General features: G+C 45.8%; 1 protein-coding gene across 8 annotated transcripts in view; it reads left to right on the forward strand.

Annotated features, from left to right (window-relative positions):
• Srgap2 (SLIT-ROBO Rho GTPase activating protein 2) overlaps positions 1-20209 on the forward strand; it is a 221896-nt gene that overhangs the window by 195761 nt on the left and 5926 nt on the right. For 3 of the 8 annotated variants that reach the window (XM_036202869.1, XM_036202871.1, XM_036202870.1), the window contains exons 16-22: positions 506-640; positions 2638-2743; positions 8286-8510; positions 11793-11872; positions 13659-13839; positions 16011-16157; positions 19642-19966. In XM_036202869.1, coding sequence (XP_036058762.1) covers positions 506-640; positions 2638-2743; positions 8286-8510; positions 11793-11872; positions 13659-13839; positions 16011-16157; positions 19642-19966 — 1199 coding nt within the window. Of the gene's footprint in view, positions 1-505; positions 641-2637; positions 2744-8285; positions 8511-11792; positions 11873-13658; positions 13840-15281; positions 19967-20209 lie in introns of those variants that run through there. The other 5 variants (XM_036202876.1, XM_036202875.1, XM_036202874.1 and 2 more) reach the window with 4 other exon arrangements.

Here is a 20209-nt window from a genome sequence, read left to right on the forward strand (position 1 = left end):
TTGCTATATATCCAGACAGTTAATAGCCTCATCCAGAACCCTTGGTGGCAGTTAATATCAAGGCTAATGTGCCTGTTCATTGTATCCCATTTATCATCTTGTGGTCTATTAAGGTAATGGGCAAGCTTTGGCAATTTCTGTCACTGTAATGGATATATATAGTTTCAATTTAAGGTTGGTGTTATCATTAAATTTAATTACACTTGATATGAAAATTTCCATTGGGATTGTGGGATGACTATTCTGTCAGTAGGTGTCCTCTGATACGGTTGTCAGAGAAGCTGGCCTCCTGGCCTTGTTTTCTCTCCACCAGAAGCTCAGGCTCCTCTCAGTTTCCTGATTCTTGTGAGAGAATCTTGGTTCCACTCCCAACCCACAGGGAATGTTGATTAGCCTGAACAGTCTGCCACATCATGGCCGTCACGCTGGATAGAGAGAATGAAATGAGGATGCTATGTGATTTGCCTAACTCTCTTTCTTTCGGGTGGGGGCTACCTGTCTTCAGGAGAGGACCCTCTGGCTGGGGACCAGAATGACCACGACATGGACTCCATAGCTGGTGTCCTCAAGCTTTACTTCCGGGGGCTGGAACACCCACTCTTCCCCAAGGACATCTTCCATGACTTGATTGCCTGTGTCAGTAAGTATCATTATACCCCACGAATGGCAGCAAGATATTTGGAAATTTCCATCAGTGTATTTCATCATAAGCTTTTCAGTAAAGTTTTTCTTTATTTCTACCAGTGGGTTTTGCTTCTTTATCTCCACTGTTTTCTCCCTGGTTGGGAGAAAACAAAGAATGATTTAACAGTAATAGTGTGGAGTCTAAGTCAAGACTCTTGGCTTTTTCCTTTCTAATTTATCTCAGTCATTAATTCCTTCACATCTCTGGGTTTATTATCTTTAGGAAAATGCTTTTATATTAGCTTATACACAGTGTCTGTGCTATTAATAGGACCAGAGGAAAGTAAACACTGACCCTGCTCCCTACTTGTTTTATGTGTACCATGGATTACCTGCTACACATATTCACATGTGTCTGCAAACAAGAAAAAGTACCATTTTCCTAGAGAAAGAGCTCTGTTTTCTTTAGAGTTCTCTTTTAGGGCTTGGAAAGCTATTCCTAGACATTTAGTTTAGTTCATGATACTGAAGCATCCGATCACTTGATTCCACAGAAAGCAAGCCATGGAAATTTAAATTAATCTCAAGTTATTCAGGAAGCCAATTATCCTATTTAGGGTTTCTATTGCTGTGACTGGGGGGAAAGTGACCAAAAGCAACTTGAGGAGGAAAGGGTTTATTTCATCTTACACTTCCATTACTAAGGGAAGTCAGGACAGGAACTCAAACAGGGCAGGAACCTGGAGGTAGGAGCTGATGCAGAGGCCCATGGAGGGGTGCTGCATAGTGGCCTGATCCCCATGCTTTGCTCAGCCTGCTTTCTAATAGCACCTGAGACCATCAGCCCCCACAGTGAGCTGGGTACTCCCACATTAATCAAGAAAACACACCACAAACTTACCCACAGGCTAATCTGGTGGGGGCATTTTCTTAGTTGAGGTTCCCCTTCCCAAAGGACTCTAGGTGGTATCAAGTTGACATAAAGATAGCACTACATAGACCCTGTCTGTATGATGGCTTCAGAAAGTGAAGAGAGTAAATACAGAAAAGAATTTTCCTGTGTTGAAAAGGCCTTCATGCCTCCTGAATTTTCAGTTTGGCCCAGCATTTGTTCTGCATACTTTCTTGTTCTTCTCTTGTTGTTCTGAGAAAAGCCTGGGACGTCTGGGACACTAATTCTCTTTGTTGCCCCTGTATCTGTGAGAGTCTAATGGAAAGAAGTTATGTGGACAGTTGCATACATGCATTACTTAGGGCATATCCTCGTGTCTTTTCCAAGTGAAGTCTCCTCCATGGGACTGGAGTTGCCAAGACACACCAGAACCTCAGCTCCCCAGTTCTTCTTACTCTTGCTCCCAATCCAGTATTTACTATTTCTTACTCATATAAGACAGCCAGATCAAGTCCATCTTGGCACACTGGGGAAGTCAGAGGCTGTTCATGACAGAGGCCACAGGCAGATGGCCCAGTCTGTACTAGCATGACCACAGCACAAAAGTCAGGAATCTTCTATAGTCTTTTTGACAGATTTTACTACTTATCCAGGGTCCTGCTCTTGACTCTCTGTAGTCAGGCTCTGTTCATCTCTACTTTAGAGAAGGAAAGTGGAAGCCGAACTTATGCAGAGGAGGAAGAGGTAACTGAGCATACAGGGCTCAAGGAAGGGCTCACACAGCCTCTGTCCCTTCAAGGCTGAGCATTCAGTAGTCATGACAGGACTAAGGTCAGCTCTCTGCCTGTTGCTATTTAGAGTGGGGAAACTAGCAATCTGTGCCCATGGAACATACACCTTGTGTCCCATATCAGCCAGGCTGTGGGTCCCGCATGTGGTCTCTTGTAGCAGCCTCATTCCACAGAGCATCCAAGATAAAACTCATGTCACTGTGCCAGGCCTGTCTGTGGGCTGGCTCTGCTTGCTCTGTGAATTACACTGCTTGTGAAAAGAAGATTCTGACTGTTCCTCTCCCGGATTGTAGTCATACTGCAGGGTAACACGTGCCTTTTTTCTTTCAGCGATGGACAACCTGCAAGAGAGAGCTGTGCATATCCGGAAAGTCCTTCTGGCCCTGCCCAAACCCACTCTGATTATCATGAGATACCTCTTTGCCTTCCTCAATCAGTGAGTAGCCTTCACAGTGAAAAACTTGGCTTTGACTACTCAGGACTTTCATATGGATCTATGTCTAATCATCCATCCTAACAGACACTTACTGAGCATCTGCCATATACCAACTGCAGTGCTACGCTATTAAACAATACAATGTTAAATGAAAAAAGAAAAGCCTTTTATCATTAGATCATGGTCCAAGGAAAGAAACAGGCAATAGTAGATAGATAGGGTGGAATAGTTGAAAGAAAAAGAGAGTAAAGATGGGGAGAGAGTTCAGAGGTCCTGGTGGACAAAAGATGAAAGAAGAAGAGCTGGTTTAGAGATGTACACTCCATGAAGGCCTGTCTGAAAAGACCAGCTATAAGCATAACCTGAACGGAGAGAAAGGAGGGCTATAAGGACATTGAAGACTTGAGAGTCACAGTAATAAATAAGAAGTTTGAATTTGGGAAATGACTTCAAAGACTTTAAGAGAAAAATGATAAGATCTTGACATTTAGGTATTCATTTTCAAGCCTGCCAGTTACTTGTAGAGAAGTTACTGAGAAGGTCTAAAAGAAGAAGGCCATGGCATAGTCTAGCTGAGGTGTTGGTTGGCCAGAAGATGACAGAAAGGGTCAGCCTTAGGATATACTTTGAACACTGGGTGCGACAAGCATAGTTAATCATGGTCCCCAGCCTTCTCCATGTTCTCATCTATCATCATGCTGGCTCTAAGTTTCCATATAGCCAAGAAATAGTTCCATGGATTCCTGAATCCATCAAAACGGGGAAACAAAAGATAAACCAGAGGGCCAGAATGCTTTAGTTTTAGCACATACCTTGTGAATATAAAGTTGTCATACATAGTTATTAGTCTTTGTTTAAAATGACTACAGCTTTAGAGTCCATTTCACAAGCTTCATCCTATTTAGACATTCATGATCAGGCCAGCCTTATAAATATCTGGGATTAATAGCCCCTGCCTAAGACCTTATTGGGAAGCCCACATCATCACCTATCCCAACACAGAACTACAGAGAATCCTGACTCTGTAGTCTGCATCTTCCCCAAAGTTAAGTCTGACAGAGTCCTAACTCAGCACCCCATCTGTCCTTGAGATGAATTCCTCATAACTCATCAGTGTGCTCATTCAAAGCCTGGAAACACTTCTCACTACTCTATGGTTAGCCAGTCCCCTTAGGGCCCAAGTCACTGCTTGTTCACATCAACCATACCTTCCCTTAACCTGAGCCTTGTAAGTCCCCCATGAACTAGGAGCATGACAGAGGCAGCCAAATAGACCAGCTGGTAGAAACAGGGAAGACATAGATTAACTTGTCTTTCCTGGACTTTCAGGAGAGAGAAAAAATAGAGTAAGCATGATACAGTATAAGAGACAATGGCCATTATTAGGGAAAAAAGCACTGAAATTATTATTAATTTGTTTGTATGTATATAGTTTTTAAAAATATTGTGTATATATATTTTTTAAGTATTGAATTATTGTTCAACAAGGTGTTATATGGAAAAGGTAAAGCATTTATCCTCACAGTGTTTCTGAATATAGTAGCATACAGGACACAATTTGTGAAGTCTCCATGGGAAGATGACAGCTGATAAAGTGTGCAGCTGCCAACAACTGCATCAGGAGTTGGCAGGTGGTTCCTCATAGAGACTTTACCTGGCCCCACACTTTGGGGATGTACACTTTAGTCCTTGCTGAAGTTTGTTCTTATATTGTACAAGTATTGAATCTCAAGGAAGCAAACTAATAGTGTCCATAGGTTGACACTTGAGGTGCAGCTTAGTGGTCCAGCCTCACATTGTGGTGAACAAGATGTTGCGTTAGGGCTGTGGATCTCATCTGAACGTGCAGCTTGGGGAAGTTCTGCCTCTAAGCTCACAAAATGTTCATATAGTAGGATGTTGTTTAGCATAAAAAGGAATGGAGTATTGACACATGCAACCATATGGATGAACCTTGAAAACACTGTGTTGAGGCAATAAAAACTAAATATTGTAAGATTCCATTTATATGAAATCTCCAGAACAGGCAAATCCATAGAAATAGAGGGTAGATTCCTGATAGCAGGGACTGAGAGGAAGGTTGGAACTGTTTAGTGAATGCCAGGTTTCTTTCAGGGATGATGAAAACGTGCAACTTAAAGGTAATGGTTACACAACATTGTGAATATGCAAAATGCCACTGAATTGTATACTTCTATTTATCATTATTTTTATTTAGAATACCAAGTAATGGGTCTCATTATGATCTTTTTATACGTATACACCATTTTGCTTTGTTCTTATTTGTCACCCATGCCCCCCTTCTTTTTACCAATCCTCTTCCTCTTCCAAACAGTGCCTACTTCCGCTTTCATGTTACACATCGTCCACTACCCTTCCTCTTCTCTCTTCCCCTCACCTTAGGCCTTCCCTTATCTCCTAGTCCCTTTTTTATTTTCACATCCTACACACACACACACACACACACACACACACACACACACACATACACACCCCACATATGAAAAAAGTATGATATTTATGTTTGTTAGTCAGCCTTATTTTACTTTATGCAATGATCTTTGGTCCTATCCATTTTCCTGCCAATGTTATAATTCCATTCTTCTTTATACCTGAATAAAATAACCACGTTTATAGATACTACATTTTCTTCATCCATTCATCTGTTGATAGACTATTTGCTAGGCTAGTTTCATACCTTGGCTACTGTGAATAGTGCAGCAGTACACATGGGAATGCAACTCTGTATCTGTGGTATGTTGACTTAGAATCCTGTAGGAATATACCCAAGTGTTTGGGCTGAGTCATGTTATGGCACCTGCATTCTGATTTCCATAGTAGCGGCACCAATTTACATTGCTGCTGGTCTTAATATAAGGGTTCCTCTTTCCCAGCATCTTCACCAACACTTATTGTCAGTTATTTTCTTGATGACAGCCTTTTTGACTGGTATGCAACAGATTCTCAATTACCTCTGTGTGTGTGTGTGTGTGTGTGTGTGTGTGTGTGTGTGTGTGTGTGTGTACTTGTATGTATGTCTGTGTGCACAAGGGCAGGAGTTTGAAGCAGACACCATGGAGGAATGGTGGTTACTGACTTGCTCCCATGTACGGCTTACCTGCTATGGTACAGTGGACTGAGCACCCCTCTGCATCAGTAGCAATCAGGAGAATTCCCAAGATATATGCTCACAACCCATCTGATGGAAGCAGTTCTTCAGTTAGGTTCCTTCTTCCCAGGCAAGTCATGTTGACAACCAAGATAAGCGATCACAAGGTTCTTGGTCCTTTTTTTGGTTCTGTTTTCATTTGGTTTGGTTTTTAATGGGAATCAGAAATGGACATAGATTCATAAGACTACAGTTCACAAAGATATGTCCTCTTCCAGATCTTTGTCACTGTAGCCTCTTATGAATAGGACAGTCTCTTTAGGGGCGGGGACAAGATACTTCACATCATTCATCTGTTACAGAACTTTTACCCAGATTTCTTGGGAACAGAATGCTTCCCTTTGACTATCACACTTCTCAGAAACTCTGGTTTCTTGTTGTTACTAAAACTCTATCCAATCACATTAAAGAAATAAGGCTTTACTGAGCTTTCTGTCTCCAAGATACCAGGACCTGGCTCACTACATCATCAGCATATGGCATCTCATGTGTGGGTCATTTCTGCTTAGGTTACCAAAGTAATAATCTCTCCTATTTCTCTCTAGTTTTAATCTGATGATAAAGCAGACATACATTTCCCTGGTCTTTTCTAAACCTCTGTTTTCTTTTAACTCTGGGACCAGAGAAGGATTTTAAAATTAAATCTCTAATAATTCCTGTGAACTGGATATGGTGGTACAGGACTGTGATACCAGCATTTGGAAAGCTGAGGCAGGAAGACAGTGAGTTTGAAGCCAGACTGAGGTATGTAATGAATCCCTGCTTTAAGCAAAACCAAATCATTTCCTGCGAGGCCATCTAGCCACTGAGATGATGCCCCTCCCCACTGGCCTTCTGTATTTAGTTTTGATATTGTGGAATAATAGTGCTTCCCAGCTGCTATTTTCCATGGCAATTGTTCACACCATGCCATGCCATTTCTGCTGTCCTACAGTGATTATAGAAGGATCACAAGATGCACGTCAGATGCTCTAGCAGAGGAGAAAGCCATTTGTTAGTGGAAAACCAGCTTTTTAACATGAGTCTGAATGTGGGACACACTAGAAATAAACTTCACCTAATCCAGAATGGCAGTGGTATCCAAAGGCTCAAGTCTGTTTTCAGCATCTGTCATAATTAGACACCAAGAAGCTACTGCTGATGACCATAGGAAGGCCAAGCTCCTCAGCAATGTCCATAGCCCTTCAAGCTTTGTAGAGGATGTGCCCAAAGTCAGCCCAGACTTCTGTGCTAGGACAAACAGTGTCTTAGTCAGTGTTTGACCATGGCAATTCTAATAAAGGAAAACACTCATTACAGCTTACAGTTTCAGAGGTTTAGTCCATTGTTATCCTTGTGGTGGGGAAAGTGGTGGTACGTAGGTAGACATGGTAGAGGTAGCTGAGAGTTCTACATCTGGATCCACAGGCAGCAGGAAGAGAGAGACACTGGACCTAGCTTGGGCTTTTGAAACCAGAAAGCCCATCCCCAGTGACACACTTCCTCCAACAAGGCCACACCTCCTAATCCCTTCCAAGTATTGCCACTCCCTGATGACTAAACATTCAAATATATGAGCCTATGAGCCGTGCTTATTCAAACCACCACAGGCACAGACCCATGGGGACTCAGCAAGCATAGTGATGGTTGAGTGCTTGGGTCCTTGGCCAAGGTTGGGGTGTGACTAGAGCAGCTGTTGACTGAGAATGGGAAGAATCTCTAAATAAATAAACAGTAATGAAATTAGCCTACATCCAAAGGAACCCCAAGCAGAACACAAACAGGATGCATGATTAATTCCTGGATATACTAATACAAGAGGATATTATGACAATGTTAAACAGTTGCAGTAGCTGCTCTAAAAAGAATTCACTGTCCTGGTGGAATAAAGTTAATCAGCTGACTATCTTTCTAAAAGTATAGTATTTGGAATAGAAAATGCCCAATAATTTGATTCTTTTGTATGCATGCATGAAAGCATATGATGTGACTGTTTCCCAGAGCAAGCTGAGATCCCCATCTGCTTGGTTGTTTAGTGAGTTGTCTGTGGGAACCATATCCAGTTCTGCAGTGTTAGATAGTGTATTCTCAGAGCAGGGTGGCTCTGATGCATAAGACCAAAGGGAAGGGTAAAAATGAGACTCATAAGGATTTGGTTGGGAACTGGAGAAAGGGGTCAGACCTCAAGCAGGTCGTATATCTTTCCTTGGCTCCTGAATAACCATTGGTAGTCACTCTCTTCTCCCCACCTGACTTCCCAGAAGGCCTCTGCCCAGAAAGGCAGGTGGCAGTTTGTGGACTTCTGACTTTCCTTCTGGCAATGTCTCTTGTGTTTGTGTTTTCTGGGCATTCATGTGAGAGCTTTCCAATTTCCCCCCTTCCCTTTCCCTCCAGCTTATCACAGTTCAGTGAAGAGAACATGATGGACCCCTACAACCTTGCCATCTGCTTCGGGCCCTCACTGATGTCAGTGCCAGAGGGCCATGACCAGGTGTCCTGTCAAGCCCACGTGAATGAACTGATTAAAACCATCATCATCCAACATGAGAACATCTTCCCAAATCCCAGGGAGCTGGAGGGCCCCATCTACAGCAGAGGAGGAAGCATGGAAGATTACTGGTAGGGGCCAGGGAGGGGAGGATGGGAGGGAATGCCTGATAATAACTGTATAGGGGCCAGATGGTCAAGCAAAACCCAAAAGGAAGCAGCCAGGTCCTCCCATCTCCACTTACAGGTTCTGCAGGTGGCAGAGGCTAGCTGTTCTCCCATCTTAGACCCACCTACAGAATAAGTGTTACTTCACCAAACCTCCCCCTTTTTTTTCCATGAATATTGTATAACTAGGGACCATTCTGAAAGATAATGACAACATCCAGGAAAGGAGAGTTTACAAAATGGTGTTTAGACCTGCTGTTCATCAGGTAACAGTGCCCAAGCTGTGTATTGTGATGGAAACAGAGCTGAGCCCCAGGGAATCCTGTTTTTAAGAGGAAGACTCTGCAAATGAGGCAGAATCTCCTGCCTGAGTTTGTAAGATGGCACAACAGAATGATTTTAGAAATGTGTGACAAGAAAAGGGTGTAAACTTATCTGGGGTAGTTAGGCACAATTCTCCCCACCCCCAGGAAAGTATGAGATTATGAAGACAAGGTTTTTCATGTCCTAGCCTGAGCACAGCATTCTAAAAGGAACCTCTGGGTACATTTATGGTAGACTACCTCTTTTAGACAAATGAATCATTTCCAAAAAATGGAATACTACTTCCCTTTTACAGACAAACTCCTTGCAACCCAGAGAGGCCAGTGCAATATTTCAGCCCACCCCAGTAATTGGGGAGTCAACCCTGATGACTCATCTTCTAGGATAAGGCTCCATCCAGTACCCCACACATAAACTGTAATACCACTTTACAGTGCCATTTTCCACTAACCCCTGGTGTTCCATACCTCCTCCCTTCTTTCCTAAATGGTTTTTCAATAGAAGCTGAAGACATAGCCAACCCAAAGCAGATTCTGTCTAGATTTAACATCTGGAACCAATCCTTCCAGCCCCATTGCTATCAACCTCAGTAGGAGAGGATAAGGCATGTGTTTACTTAATTAGCAGCCACTTAGTCCATGATCCTCCATGACCCCCTCAGAACCGCTGCCTAAGGAGTGAAGAAAACAATATTTGTGCCTCTCTGAACTTCCTAAGGCAGTGGCTTCCTTGGATCCACTTTCTCCTGGACTTGTGATCCTAGGTCTGCTTCTGAGCTTTCTGTCACTGACAGGTGGTTAGTGGTGACCCATTAGGTGAGCTCCAAGGATACAGTCTCTTGCACATGACTCCCCTTTGCATGAGTAGTTAGGAGCTGTGGAATGGTGTCTTTAGTTCTTGTCTTTACCTGTAAGTTGGCCTTCGCTTCTTAAGTATCAGATCACTGCAGGTTCTGGACCAATAAAGGGGCAGAGTGCTCCCAGCTCCCTGATCCCCAGTCCTTACCCAGGGACAGAGACCAAGGAGTATGGTTTACAGGACACACACGTGAAAGCTTTTTCTTCTAGTTTTCTCCCAGGTCATTCCTCAGCCCCTACCCGTGTGTTGTGTGTGTGATATTTATTGGAATATACCACCCAGGTAATCTTTGTGCGGCTGTCCCAGGCCTTGGGCCAGAAGCACCAAGGAGCAATTGACAGTGACCTTGCTCCTGACCTCTCTTATTTAGGAAGAAAGAGAGATACTATCACAGTGAGCTAAGGCAGTGAAAAGATAAGCCCCCAAATCCTGGAGAGAGGCCAAGTGACCAGAACCATCAGGGAGAAGAGGCACCAGGCTGCTCTCCACAGATGTGGGAAAGTACATTTCTGACTACCTACTTACTAGTCTCCAGACTGGATTCTGGTTGCCTAGGACTGCTGCTGGGACCTTGGAGCTCCGGTGTTGATAGGGTTGGGCATGTTGTCAGGGCCAGAGGTGTAGGAGGGGAGACATGTGGGATTTTAGGACTACATGGAACCTCAAAAAGTATCATTCTTTTACCATGGTGCAGATTTCAAAGTGGAAAGCCCAGACTAACAGCACCAGATTCTGTGGGACCAGAATGAAATGCAGATTCTCAAACCCCAGACAGATCTTGTGACTCAGAAAAGCTCAGAGTGCTTTTTAGCAGGCCCTCCAGGGCTCCCTGCAGTTGTGAGTGAACACTGATGCTTTGATGCCTTAGTGGCTGCACAGGAATGAACCTCCACCCTGGGCAAAGGTTTTCCTTTGTCCTATGCACCACTGATGCATTTCCAGAATGCCACCAAACTCACGGGATGGTTTTTAGGCCCGGAAAACAATGAAGAATTATACCCACATTTTTGGTGTTTCATTTTTGTTTTGTTTTAACACTGAAGAATACCTATTGATGTTCTACCAGAGTGTTCTCTGGAGCTTAAGAGCCCTCCTAGGACTGGCTTTACCTGGTCTCTAAGGAGCTTCCTAGAAGGAAAGGCTTGTGTACTGGGCAGGGAGAGGTTCCATGGCAGGAGGCAGTGGAGGGTGATGTTCATAGACCTGCCTGGAAGGGTTTGCTTGTTGGTACCTGTTGCCAGAGGAGGAAACTTTAGACAGGGTGCTCTTCAAGAACATCCATGTCCTCCCTGAGCCGGAAGATAAGAGAAGAAGTCCTTCCTCGGGAGCCTGTAGAGATTGTCAACTCTCTACCTTGGATGATTTAAGGGAAGGTAATTTTGTTTTGAGAACTTGGCCGAGCTTTCATCCCCTGGCCTCTAGAAAAATCTGATGATCTACAGCAGATCCTTTCACCTTTGCCCTCCTCACCTCCTCCTGCCTCCTCAGTGCACAGGCTAGTAAGTCACACAGCACCCTGGGGGCGCCAAGTAAAGGAAACCGGTAAAGAGGTAACGCTTGCTGAGCGCCCTCATGCCAAAGCCTTCGCTAAATTACCAGTGACTCCTCACACAGTCATCTATTCAAACAGTTACAACAAAACCGCTGTCAGATGTCAGAGCCGGTCTCCAGACCCTGTTGTTCTGATAGAAACCGGGGGCCTCCCTCTTCTGTGCTCCCTCCTTAGGAACTGGGAATGAATTCGTGAAGAGAGTTGACCTGAGCAGTTGGGTTGTTCTGTGTTTTCCAAAGGGTTTCTTTGTCATTTCAAAGGCCTTCCTTTGTCTCAAGGGTTAAAGTCCTGAGTAGTGACAAGTGGTTTGGGGAGCAGAACTTCCAGAGACCCCTTATTCTTAGCATCTGGTGGCTGTGTGCTTAGAGTGTAGCAAACCCAGGGTTGTTGCAAGGAAGCTGTGTCAAGGGGAAGAAGAGAACTTGAACGCAGCGCCTTAGGCCGCTCGGCCATCCTGACAAAGTGAGAACTCGGAGCAAATACTGATGTCCCAGTTGTCCTCTTCTGTGCAGTGACAGCACTCATGGAGAGACTACCTCTGCTGAAGACTGCGCCCAGGATGTGACAGCAGAGCACCACACGAGTGATGACGGTATGCTATTAGTAGAGCAGAAACCATTGTGTGTATTGTGCGTTCAGTGAACTCTGCTGGCAGGGGCCCTAAGGAGAAGAAAGGAGTTTCTTGTCTCTCCTTTCCTTGGAGGGACATTCTCACGTAAGAGATCAAACCAGAGGTGAATAACTAGACCTTGTGTAGTCCTTCAGCTTCCCTGCCCCACCTCTTGCTCCCTATCTAGCCTGAGTCCAGTAGATAGAAGCCCCTAATGCTGCCAGGTTACTGGAAACCAAAGCAAAGGAAAGCTCATTTGAAAAACATTAAGCCTGGGGAATAGAGATGCTAGGTGCCAAGAACGCAACAGAAGCCAAGTGAGGGGAGAGGGAATGAGGACACAGAAACCACACGCTTGCATGCCTGCCAACTGGAAAAATTGACCCTTCCAAAGTACAGATTTGTGTGTGCTGAACAGCCTGTGAGTGTGCATCCAGGGGTGGAATGCTCAGCTGTCATCCTCAAACCCCTCTAGAGTGCCCATGATTTATTAGAGTCTGTCCAGCCAGCACTTTTCCCTGCTTCCAGCCGTTCTACACCTCCATTTCTGGATGATCACTTGGTCTCTGGAAGTCTCCACGGTTGACAAGGGGGCTCAGAATTTTATGGGCAGAAAAATGGCATGGCACAGTCTGCAGAGCTTTGCCTGCCCCCCACCATACCAGAAATCCTGCAGTCTGGAGACGGCTTTTGAAGGGGAGATGGGACTTCTTGTTCAGACCCTGGTGTTAGAGGGTTCAACATGATCTTTAGGAGAGAAGTTGGTATTACCGGAGAATTCAGTATTTGGAGGTGCCTTGTTCTCATGCTGTCAGAGGCTTTATCTCTAGTAAGGTAGATGGGACAGCTGAGATAAGAGGTCAGCAAGTCAAGTGATGTACCTGAGACTGTAGAGAACCGAGACTGGACGACTAGTTCTGCAGTGGGATCTTCAGCCAGCCCATGGAGGGCTGACTTCCCACCCAGAGCTTTATGGGCACAGGCTTATTTTTAGTCAGCCTTCCTCTCTGCACTGGCATTTATGATTTAATGGTTCTATGTCTTGGAGAGCCCTCTACTTACTATCCAGTCTCTCCTGCGGCCTAGAACAGATAAGTGAGGACAGCGATGACCAAATGTCCAGATCCCACAGTTTCATTTGATAGATAAGGAAAGAAAAGCCCACACAGAAGTAAAAACACATTGCACGTCCAAGCCCCCTTCGACTTTTTAAATATTTTCATATGCATTTCCATATATTTATTGTAAACCACTTTCCATGTTTTACATTCTACTGGGACAAATGAATGGCACAAATAGATTGCTTAAAATATGGTATGATTCAAGTGTTAGATGGCTGAGAGATTTACTGTATGATCAGAAGAGATACTGCAGAAACATGCAGTGTGATTGGCTGCGTGTAGAGTTCAGTGGTCTAACACTTGTCTTTGAACATCCACATTCCAAGCCTGAGCTCAATTCATGGTACTACCTAAAAGAAATTTAAAAAACAGAATGGCAAGTTGGAGGATAGATGGAATCAGCACAAGGAGCTGTGGAGTCAACAAAGAAGTTATCAGGGAAGCAGTGTCTCCATGGGTTACCCCAGCAGAAGAGGGGTTAGACAGGCAGCAGAGATGGGAAGAGAACACCAGGCTATTAGGTCTTTACAGAGCCTGTGTGGCTTACTTTTCACACTGAGTTATCCTTCCACCAATGTAAGTCCAGCTCGGTGGGCTTTTCATCCAGTTTCCTAAAACGTGTTTTCGTTCTTCTCCGCCTTTCCCAGAATGTGAGCCCATTGAGGCCATCGCCAAGTTTGACTACGTAGGACGGACAGCCCGGGAGCTATCTTTCAAGAAGGGAGCATCCCTGCTGCTTTACCAGCGAGCTTCTGATGATTGGTGGGAAGGCCGGCACAATGGTATAGATGGACTCATCCCCCATCAGTACATCGTAGTCCAGGACACGTAAGTAGGATCCTGGCACCTTTGAGGGTGGTCTCTGCTGCACTGTGGGAGTGAGACTTCAATTCTGGAACAGTAGGAGCATGAGGGAGACTAAATCCCAAAAGGGTCCTAAGGCTTTAGGACCATGGAGAACACCCTACCCCTGAAACTCATCCTCCCCACTTTCTCTTCTCCCTTTAAATCCCCACTTAATCAATTTGTTTTAGAAATGTGCCAGCCAGTATTTATATTTATGCCTAATGAATGATAGTGTGTACTTTTTAATTTGACCATGCTTATTTCCTTTCTGGAAAGGTCAGACTGAGAAAACATATTTGCTTCTCTGTTTTTAGGGAGTTTTTTTATTTGTTTATTTGTTTGTTTGTTTTGTTTGGGGGGTGGTTTTTGTTTTTTTGAAACAGGGTTTCTCTGTGTAGAACTGGCTATCCTAGAACTCTCTCTGTAGACCAAGGTGACCTCAAACTCACAGAGATCCACCTACCTCTGCCTCCCAGGTGCTGGGATTAAAGGCACCCAGCCTTCTCTGTCTACTGTATGTGCATTTTGGTTTTTGAGATAGGGTCACTGTCTTAGTTAGAGTTACTATTGCTGTGATGAAACGCTGTGACCAAAGCAACTTGGGGGGAAAGGAGTTTATTTGGCTTACACATCCATCACTAAAGAAGTCAGGACAGGAAATCAGTCAGGGCAAGGACCTGAAGGCAGAAGCTGATGCAGAGGCCATGGAGAGGTGCTGCTTACTGGCTTGTTCCTCGTGGCTTGCTCAGCCTTTTTTACACAATGCAAGGCCAACATCCCAGGTATAGCGTCACCCATAGTGAGCTGGGTCCTCACCCACCAATCGCTAGTTAAGAAAATGTCCTCCAGTAGGATCTCCTGGAGACATTGTCTCAGCTGAGGCCCCTCCTCTCAGATGACTCCAGCTTGTGTCAAGTTGACACGAGACCAGCCAGTACAGTCTCCCACTGTAACTTGGGCACTTGGGCTGCCTGAACTCACTATCTAACTCACAGCAATCCTCCTGCCTTAGTCTCCCCCGTGCTAAGATTACAGACATGACGCACCAGACTTCTCTTTTCAGACAACTATCTACACCCCAACCTGCTGAGCCATTGATAGTACTTCCAACCTGCAAAAGAAAATTGGCAGGTTCCTTTTTAGGAGAAATCTGGCTTAAGAAGTGTTGTAAATGAAGAAAAGTAAGGCAAAGAGGGAAAAGGATGTCAGAGAACAAGGAAAACCAGAGCTGCTCTAGACATCTCTCTGATAGACTGTCTGTTGGTTCCCAACCTTTGAGAATATTTCCTAGGCAGGAAGTAGTGAGCCTTGTGGCCTATTCAAACCTGCCTCCCTGACCCTTTGCCCTAATTCTGCCCCTCACACTTCTCTAGGATAGCATTATCACTGTTTTTAGTCCTTCCCTTACGATTATGTTTTTAAAGGTTGATATCCTGAATGAGTCTGCACCCTCCCAGCCTCTCCTGGGCTCCTTCTTCGGGGAAATCCTCCCTGTGTTGATAACATCACAAACCTGGTGGCGATCTGTGCGTGGACAGGACCCTCCCAAATTTAGCATTATGACTTCACTACAGGATCGAGAGAAGATGGATTATGGGGGGAAGGGGCTTTCTTTGTCATCAGTAGCCAGAGGGGCAAGGAGAGCAGTGGAGAGACCTGGGACCATCTTGGACACTCTGAGCGAGGCTAGATGTGCTACGAAGTGGCTGTGTGTCCACACCCTGCCTCAACACTGGCTTCTCCCTCCAGAGTCACTACAGAGCTGCCTGTCCTTACCAGCAGTGCTCAGGACCACAGATAAACCGAAGCCTGGACTTCCACCTCCTTCTCCAGGAGGTGGTCCCATCATGGCCACCCCATGAAAGCAGCATGGGGTCAAAGGCAAATGCCTTGAATCCAAGTGTCCCCTAGCCAAGTTTTCCTGAGGAGCTGAGGATCAAATAGAACTCAGCAGATTATTTATTTTTATTTACATGACCCTCCAGAGGCCCTCAGGTTTCCTTGCCTCTGTTCACAGAATTAGCCCCACCAGGGGTCACCGCTGCCTCCAGGCTGTGTGGGGTTGTGTGTATGTCCGGGGGGGGCCATCTTGCTGATTTAACACTGCTTTTTGTGTTTTCCCTTCTCCTGCCCGCCTGTCCCTTCCGCCCCAGCGAGGACGGTGTCGTGGAGAGGTCCAGCCCCAAGTCTGAGATTGAGGTCATGTCTGAGCCACCTGAAGAAAAGGTGACAGCCAGAACGGGGGCCAGCTGTCCCAGTGGGGGTCATGTAGCTGATATTTATCTTGCAAACATCAACAAGTAAGCTCTGCTTTTCGTTTTCTGCTCCCCTAAATGATTCACTCACTCACCTCACCCCGGCCTCACCCCACCCTGCTCTATGCTGTCCGCAGGGCTCCCAGCTCCCCCCACCTAACAGTCTCCATGTGTTGTTTGCTGCCGCAAGGTGGATGGCAGGGCTGAGGAGGTACATGGGTCTGAGGGTAGACCCAGCCTCCAACTGTCTGATACCATCCTGTGGTACTCTGTGTGTTCCGCAGTGTCTGTCTGCCCAGACTTTCTGGCAGTCTTAGCCAAACCTTCATCAAAGCTTTGGTCACCTTATGCAACTTGGTTTTGTGCTATTTCTCATCAGTGCCTTCACTTTTCCAGTTCTTATTCAGATAGTATTCAATGTCTGCTTCGACCCTTGTCTGTCTGAAGATCAGAGTTTCGTATGTCTGCCACCAGGCTACTGTCCATCAGGTGGGCTAACTTAGACGTCATGTGTCTGGTTCTCCCTATCCCACATTCATGGCCATGGAAAAGAGAAGAGCACTGAGCCCAAGGGAAGCTTTGTGCTGAGCCCCTAAACCATCCTATGACCTGTGCTCCCTGTCACTCTGGCAGAAATCACTTTTCATTTGTTCCTTGTCGCTTTAGCACTGTGTATTATCCTTCCCTAGCAGTCCCTTTGCAGATGCCCACTCCTGTCCAGCAGGCTTATTCTGACCCCAGCTTTCATTGTGGCCATTAGCAATATTCTGAGGTTCTAACTCCATCCACACCTGCTGGCTATCTAGAGGGATTCCTCGTTCGCCCGCCCATGAGCTGCTGCCTCCCCAAGAGGCACTCAGGCTATTGGAGAACTAATCTCATCTCAAGGGGCCAGACACCAAGTCCTACAGACCTCTTTCCGCCAGACCCTGAACTGTGACCCAGTGCCAGGAGGATGAGAAGCCCCGGGGCACTCGTGGTGAACATGGATTGGAGATGACGTACAGTTTGTATACCTTCCGACTCTGGAGGGCTGAGACGATTTGCACTTTGATACCCTGTTAACCATAGCCTCTGGACACCGGGACTGGAAGGAGAATAAAAGATGCTTATTGTTTGTAAACTGCATGAGGTTGCCAGATCTCTTGGCTTTTTTCCAACCAGACAATAGAGGGGTTGGGGGACATGGATCTTTTCTATCTCTTTCACACTCAAGTTCATCTAGCTTATTCAGCTCACTTACTCAGTATAGTCATAATTTAATCCAGACCAGTAAACAAGCTGAGGATTTTATACTTCCCTCCAGTCTGCCAGGAGGGCAAGCTAAAAAAAAGTAGCTGCCAGCTAATCACATTTTTTTTTTTTATTTACAAGTCTGTGTTGATTATGATCCTGCAATCACAAAGCCATGAGCTTATTAAGCCAGAAACCAAGACGATGGTGGAGGTGAAGTTAGGTGTTTATATCGGCACTTTTATTCTTGTTTTTATGGTGTTGGGGATAGGACTCAACATAGCACATATACAAGTGGAGCACTCTACTGCTGAGTTACAGCCTCATCCCTGGGCATTAAATTTTAAGACAACATGCCTCTGATGCCATTTACACAAAGGAATTACAGAGAACAAAAGCTGAAATTGCCAAAAGGTAAACATCTGGTAGGAAGTCAAGGTCATTCCCTTGAACTCCTTGCTTGGTGTTATTAAGATTCTTATGATGAATTTCCTGGGGACGGACCAAAACCAAACCATGTCAGCATGGTCTACTCCCACTTTCCCAGGCACCAGCCAATCAGTTCATGAGTGACAGCCCCAGTATGCCTGGCCCCTAGGAGTGAGTCTGCCTTTCTACCTCCCAACTGCCTCTAGAACAACGTTCCCATGAAACTTGAGTTCCCTAATTGCTTTGGAGAGCTCTCTCCTCCTGGGCCCTCTCATATGATTAACTCCTCCTCAGCTTCCAAGACTCAGTCTCAACATTACCTATTTGGGTATGCCTTCCTCACACCCTGAGTTCCTTGAGGCCGAAAACAGTGCCCTCCCTCATTCTGCACCAAAATGGCTTGAGTTGTTGGTACTCGGTGCTACTCCTGGTTCCTCCTCCAGGCTGAGCTCCTTGTAATCAGCATCTCTGTCTTCCTCATCTCTATGCCCCAGATAGAGCCTGGGATGACGCCACCACAGTCTCCTAAGTCTGCCTTCTCAGCAGTTCTGATCTGTGAGTCAGCCATCCTTGAATGGAAAAGGGAAATCAGCAGAGTTCTTGGGGTGTGGCGTTTCAGTTTAATTCCACATCCTATATTAACCATCTGCTTTGTGCCAAGCACCAATGCTGGCTCTTCAGAGCTCACAATCTGGCAAGGCAAAGGGCCATATGGAAGGTAACTGAAAAGCAGTTGTATGGAAGCCCTGAAGGAACATGGGAGGGAGGAATCTCTTCAGTCTGTAGATGGAGGTACTAGTGTCATGGAAAACTTGACAAAGGAGGGCTCATTCAGCAGGGCCTTTCGAGCATCCTTTTTCTGGTTGAGAATGGCTGCCTCACAAGGCTAGAGCTGCCGATCAGCCACATTCATGGCTCCCGTCCACACCCTGCTGGACCCAGAAAGATAAAGCGGACCTCAGCTGTGAGCAGCACAGGACTGACTTAAGGCATTAGCTATGCTTCAGAGATGCCCCACACCCCGTCTGCAGTCCTACTATTACCATCCCCGTCCCCAGCTCAGCTCATCATCCTCAGTAGACTCAAAGTCAGAGCTGCTACATAGCTGCTATCTGAATGAGCAGCTCAGCGGCATCTTAGATAAGGTCCTTTAAAATCTGATTCAAAACAATAAAATTATTCAGCAGCAGGCAATACCTGTAGGGCTAGGAGCCCACTCTGTCATGTCATTTGAGAGCCTTCTGTGGTATGAAATAAATGGGCCCAGTGCTGGGTGACGCAGGAGTTGTGTGGACGCTCTCTCTACCCTAAGGTCAGGCATACAGTGAGCTCTCTGTGTGCCACTGCAGTTCCTTGAAAATCTCTTCCATGTCTGTGAACAAGAAGTAGCCTCTTGCCAGGGCCCGGGTGGTGACAGGCTTGCCTCGGTAGAGCTGAGCAAACTGAAATTTGGAAAAGTTGGCTCCTATTGCCAGCAGTTCTCCCCTCCTTGGTGATGGTGAGACTTTCTCACCTGGGGCTTGGGTTTCTGTGCAGGCAGGCAGTGGAATGGGTCTCCTCATGAATCTTTCTCCCATTAGAAACTTTCTCCTGAACAGGCAATTTTTTTTCTGACAGCATCTTACATGTTTAGAACTCAAAGCTCACAACTACCAAGTAAGTATCCTTTTCATGTCTGCCCAGGTTGGGGGTTGGAGGGAACAGATCCATAGAAAAAACAAGAGAAAGAAAAACTGAAAAGGTAGGGTATTCTGTGTGACTTTTCTTAGCTGTCCCAGGTGCCAGCCTCCACCCCACCCCCCCATCACAATCCTAGCTCCCTTGGACCTAGGGCTTCCTGATCAGATGCCATTTCTGTTTGTTGAAGGCAAAGGAAGCGTCCAGAATCTGGGAGCATCAGAAAAGCATTTCGGAGTGACAGCCATGGGCTGGGCAGTTCTCTGACTGACTCCTCCTCCCCGGGGGTGGGGGCTAGCTGCCGTCCATCCTCTCAGCCCATCATGAGCCAGAATCTCCCTAAGGAAGGGCCAGATAAGTGTTCCATCAGCGGTCACGGGAGCCTCAACTCGATCAGCCGCCACTCGTCCTTGAAGAACCGGCTAGACAGTCCACAGATCCGGAAGACCGCCTCTGCAGGAAGGTCAAAAAGCTTTAACAACCATCGGCCCGTGGACCCTGAAGTCATTGCACAGGTAACTGAGGGGCCTTGGACAATAAGTAGTAAGCCTCCACTCATGAGTTCCGCTCAGAGCAGCCCCGGCTAATCAACAGAACTTAAAACAGACCAATGCTTTGTACATTCTGTAGAGAGTACAGCAAGTACCATCCATGTGAACCTGCCAAGACAGCTTCCTGAGCAATCTGCCTACCCCTGTCTCCCCAGCAACCTGAAAGTAGAATTGATAGCATTCTGCCTTCTTACTCGTATTCTGGCT

The sequence above is a fragment of the Onychomys torridus genome, chromosome 11 (genome assembly GCF_903995425.1).
Source record: "Onychomys torridus chromosome 11, mOncTor1.1, whole genome shotgun sequence".
Lineage (NCBI taxonomy): Eukaryota > Metazoa > Chordata > Mammalia > Rodentia > Cricetidae > Onychomys > Onychomys torridus.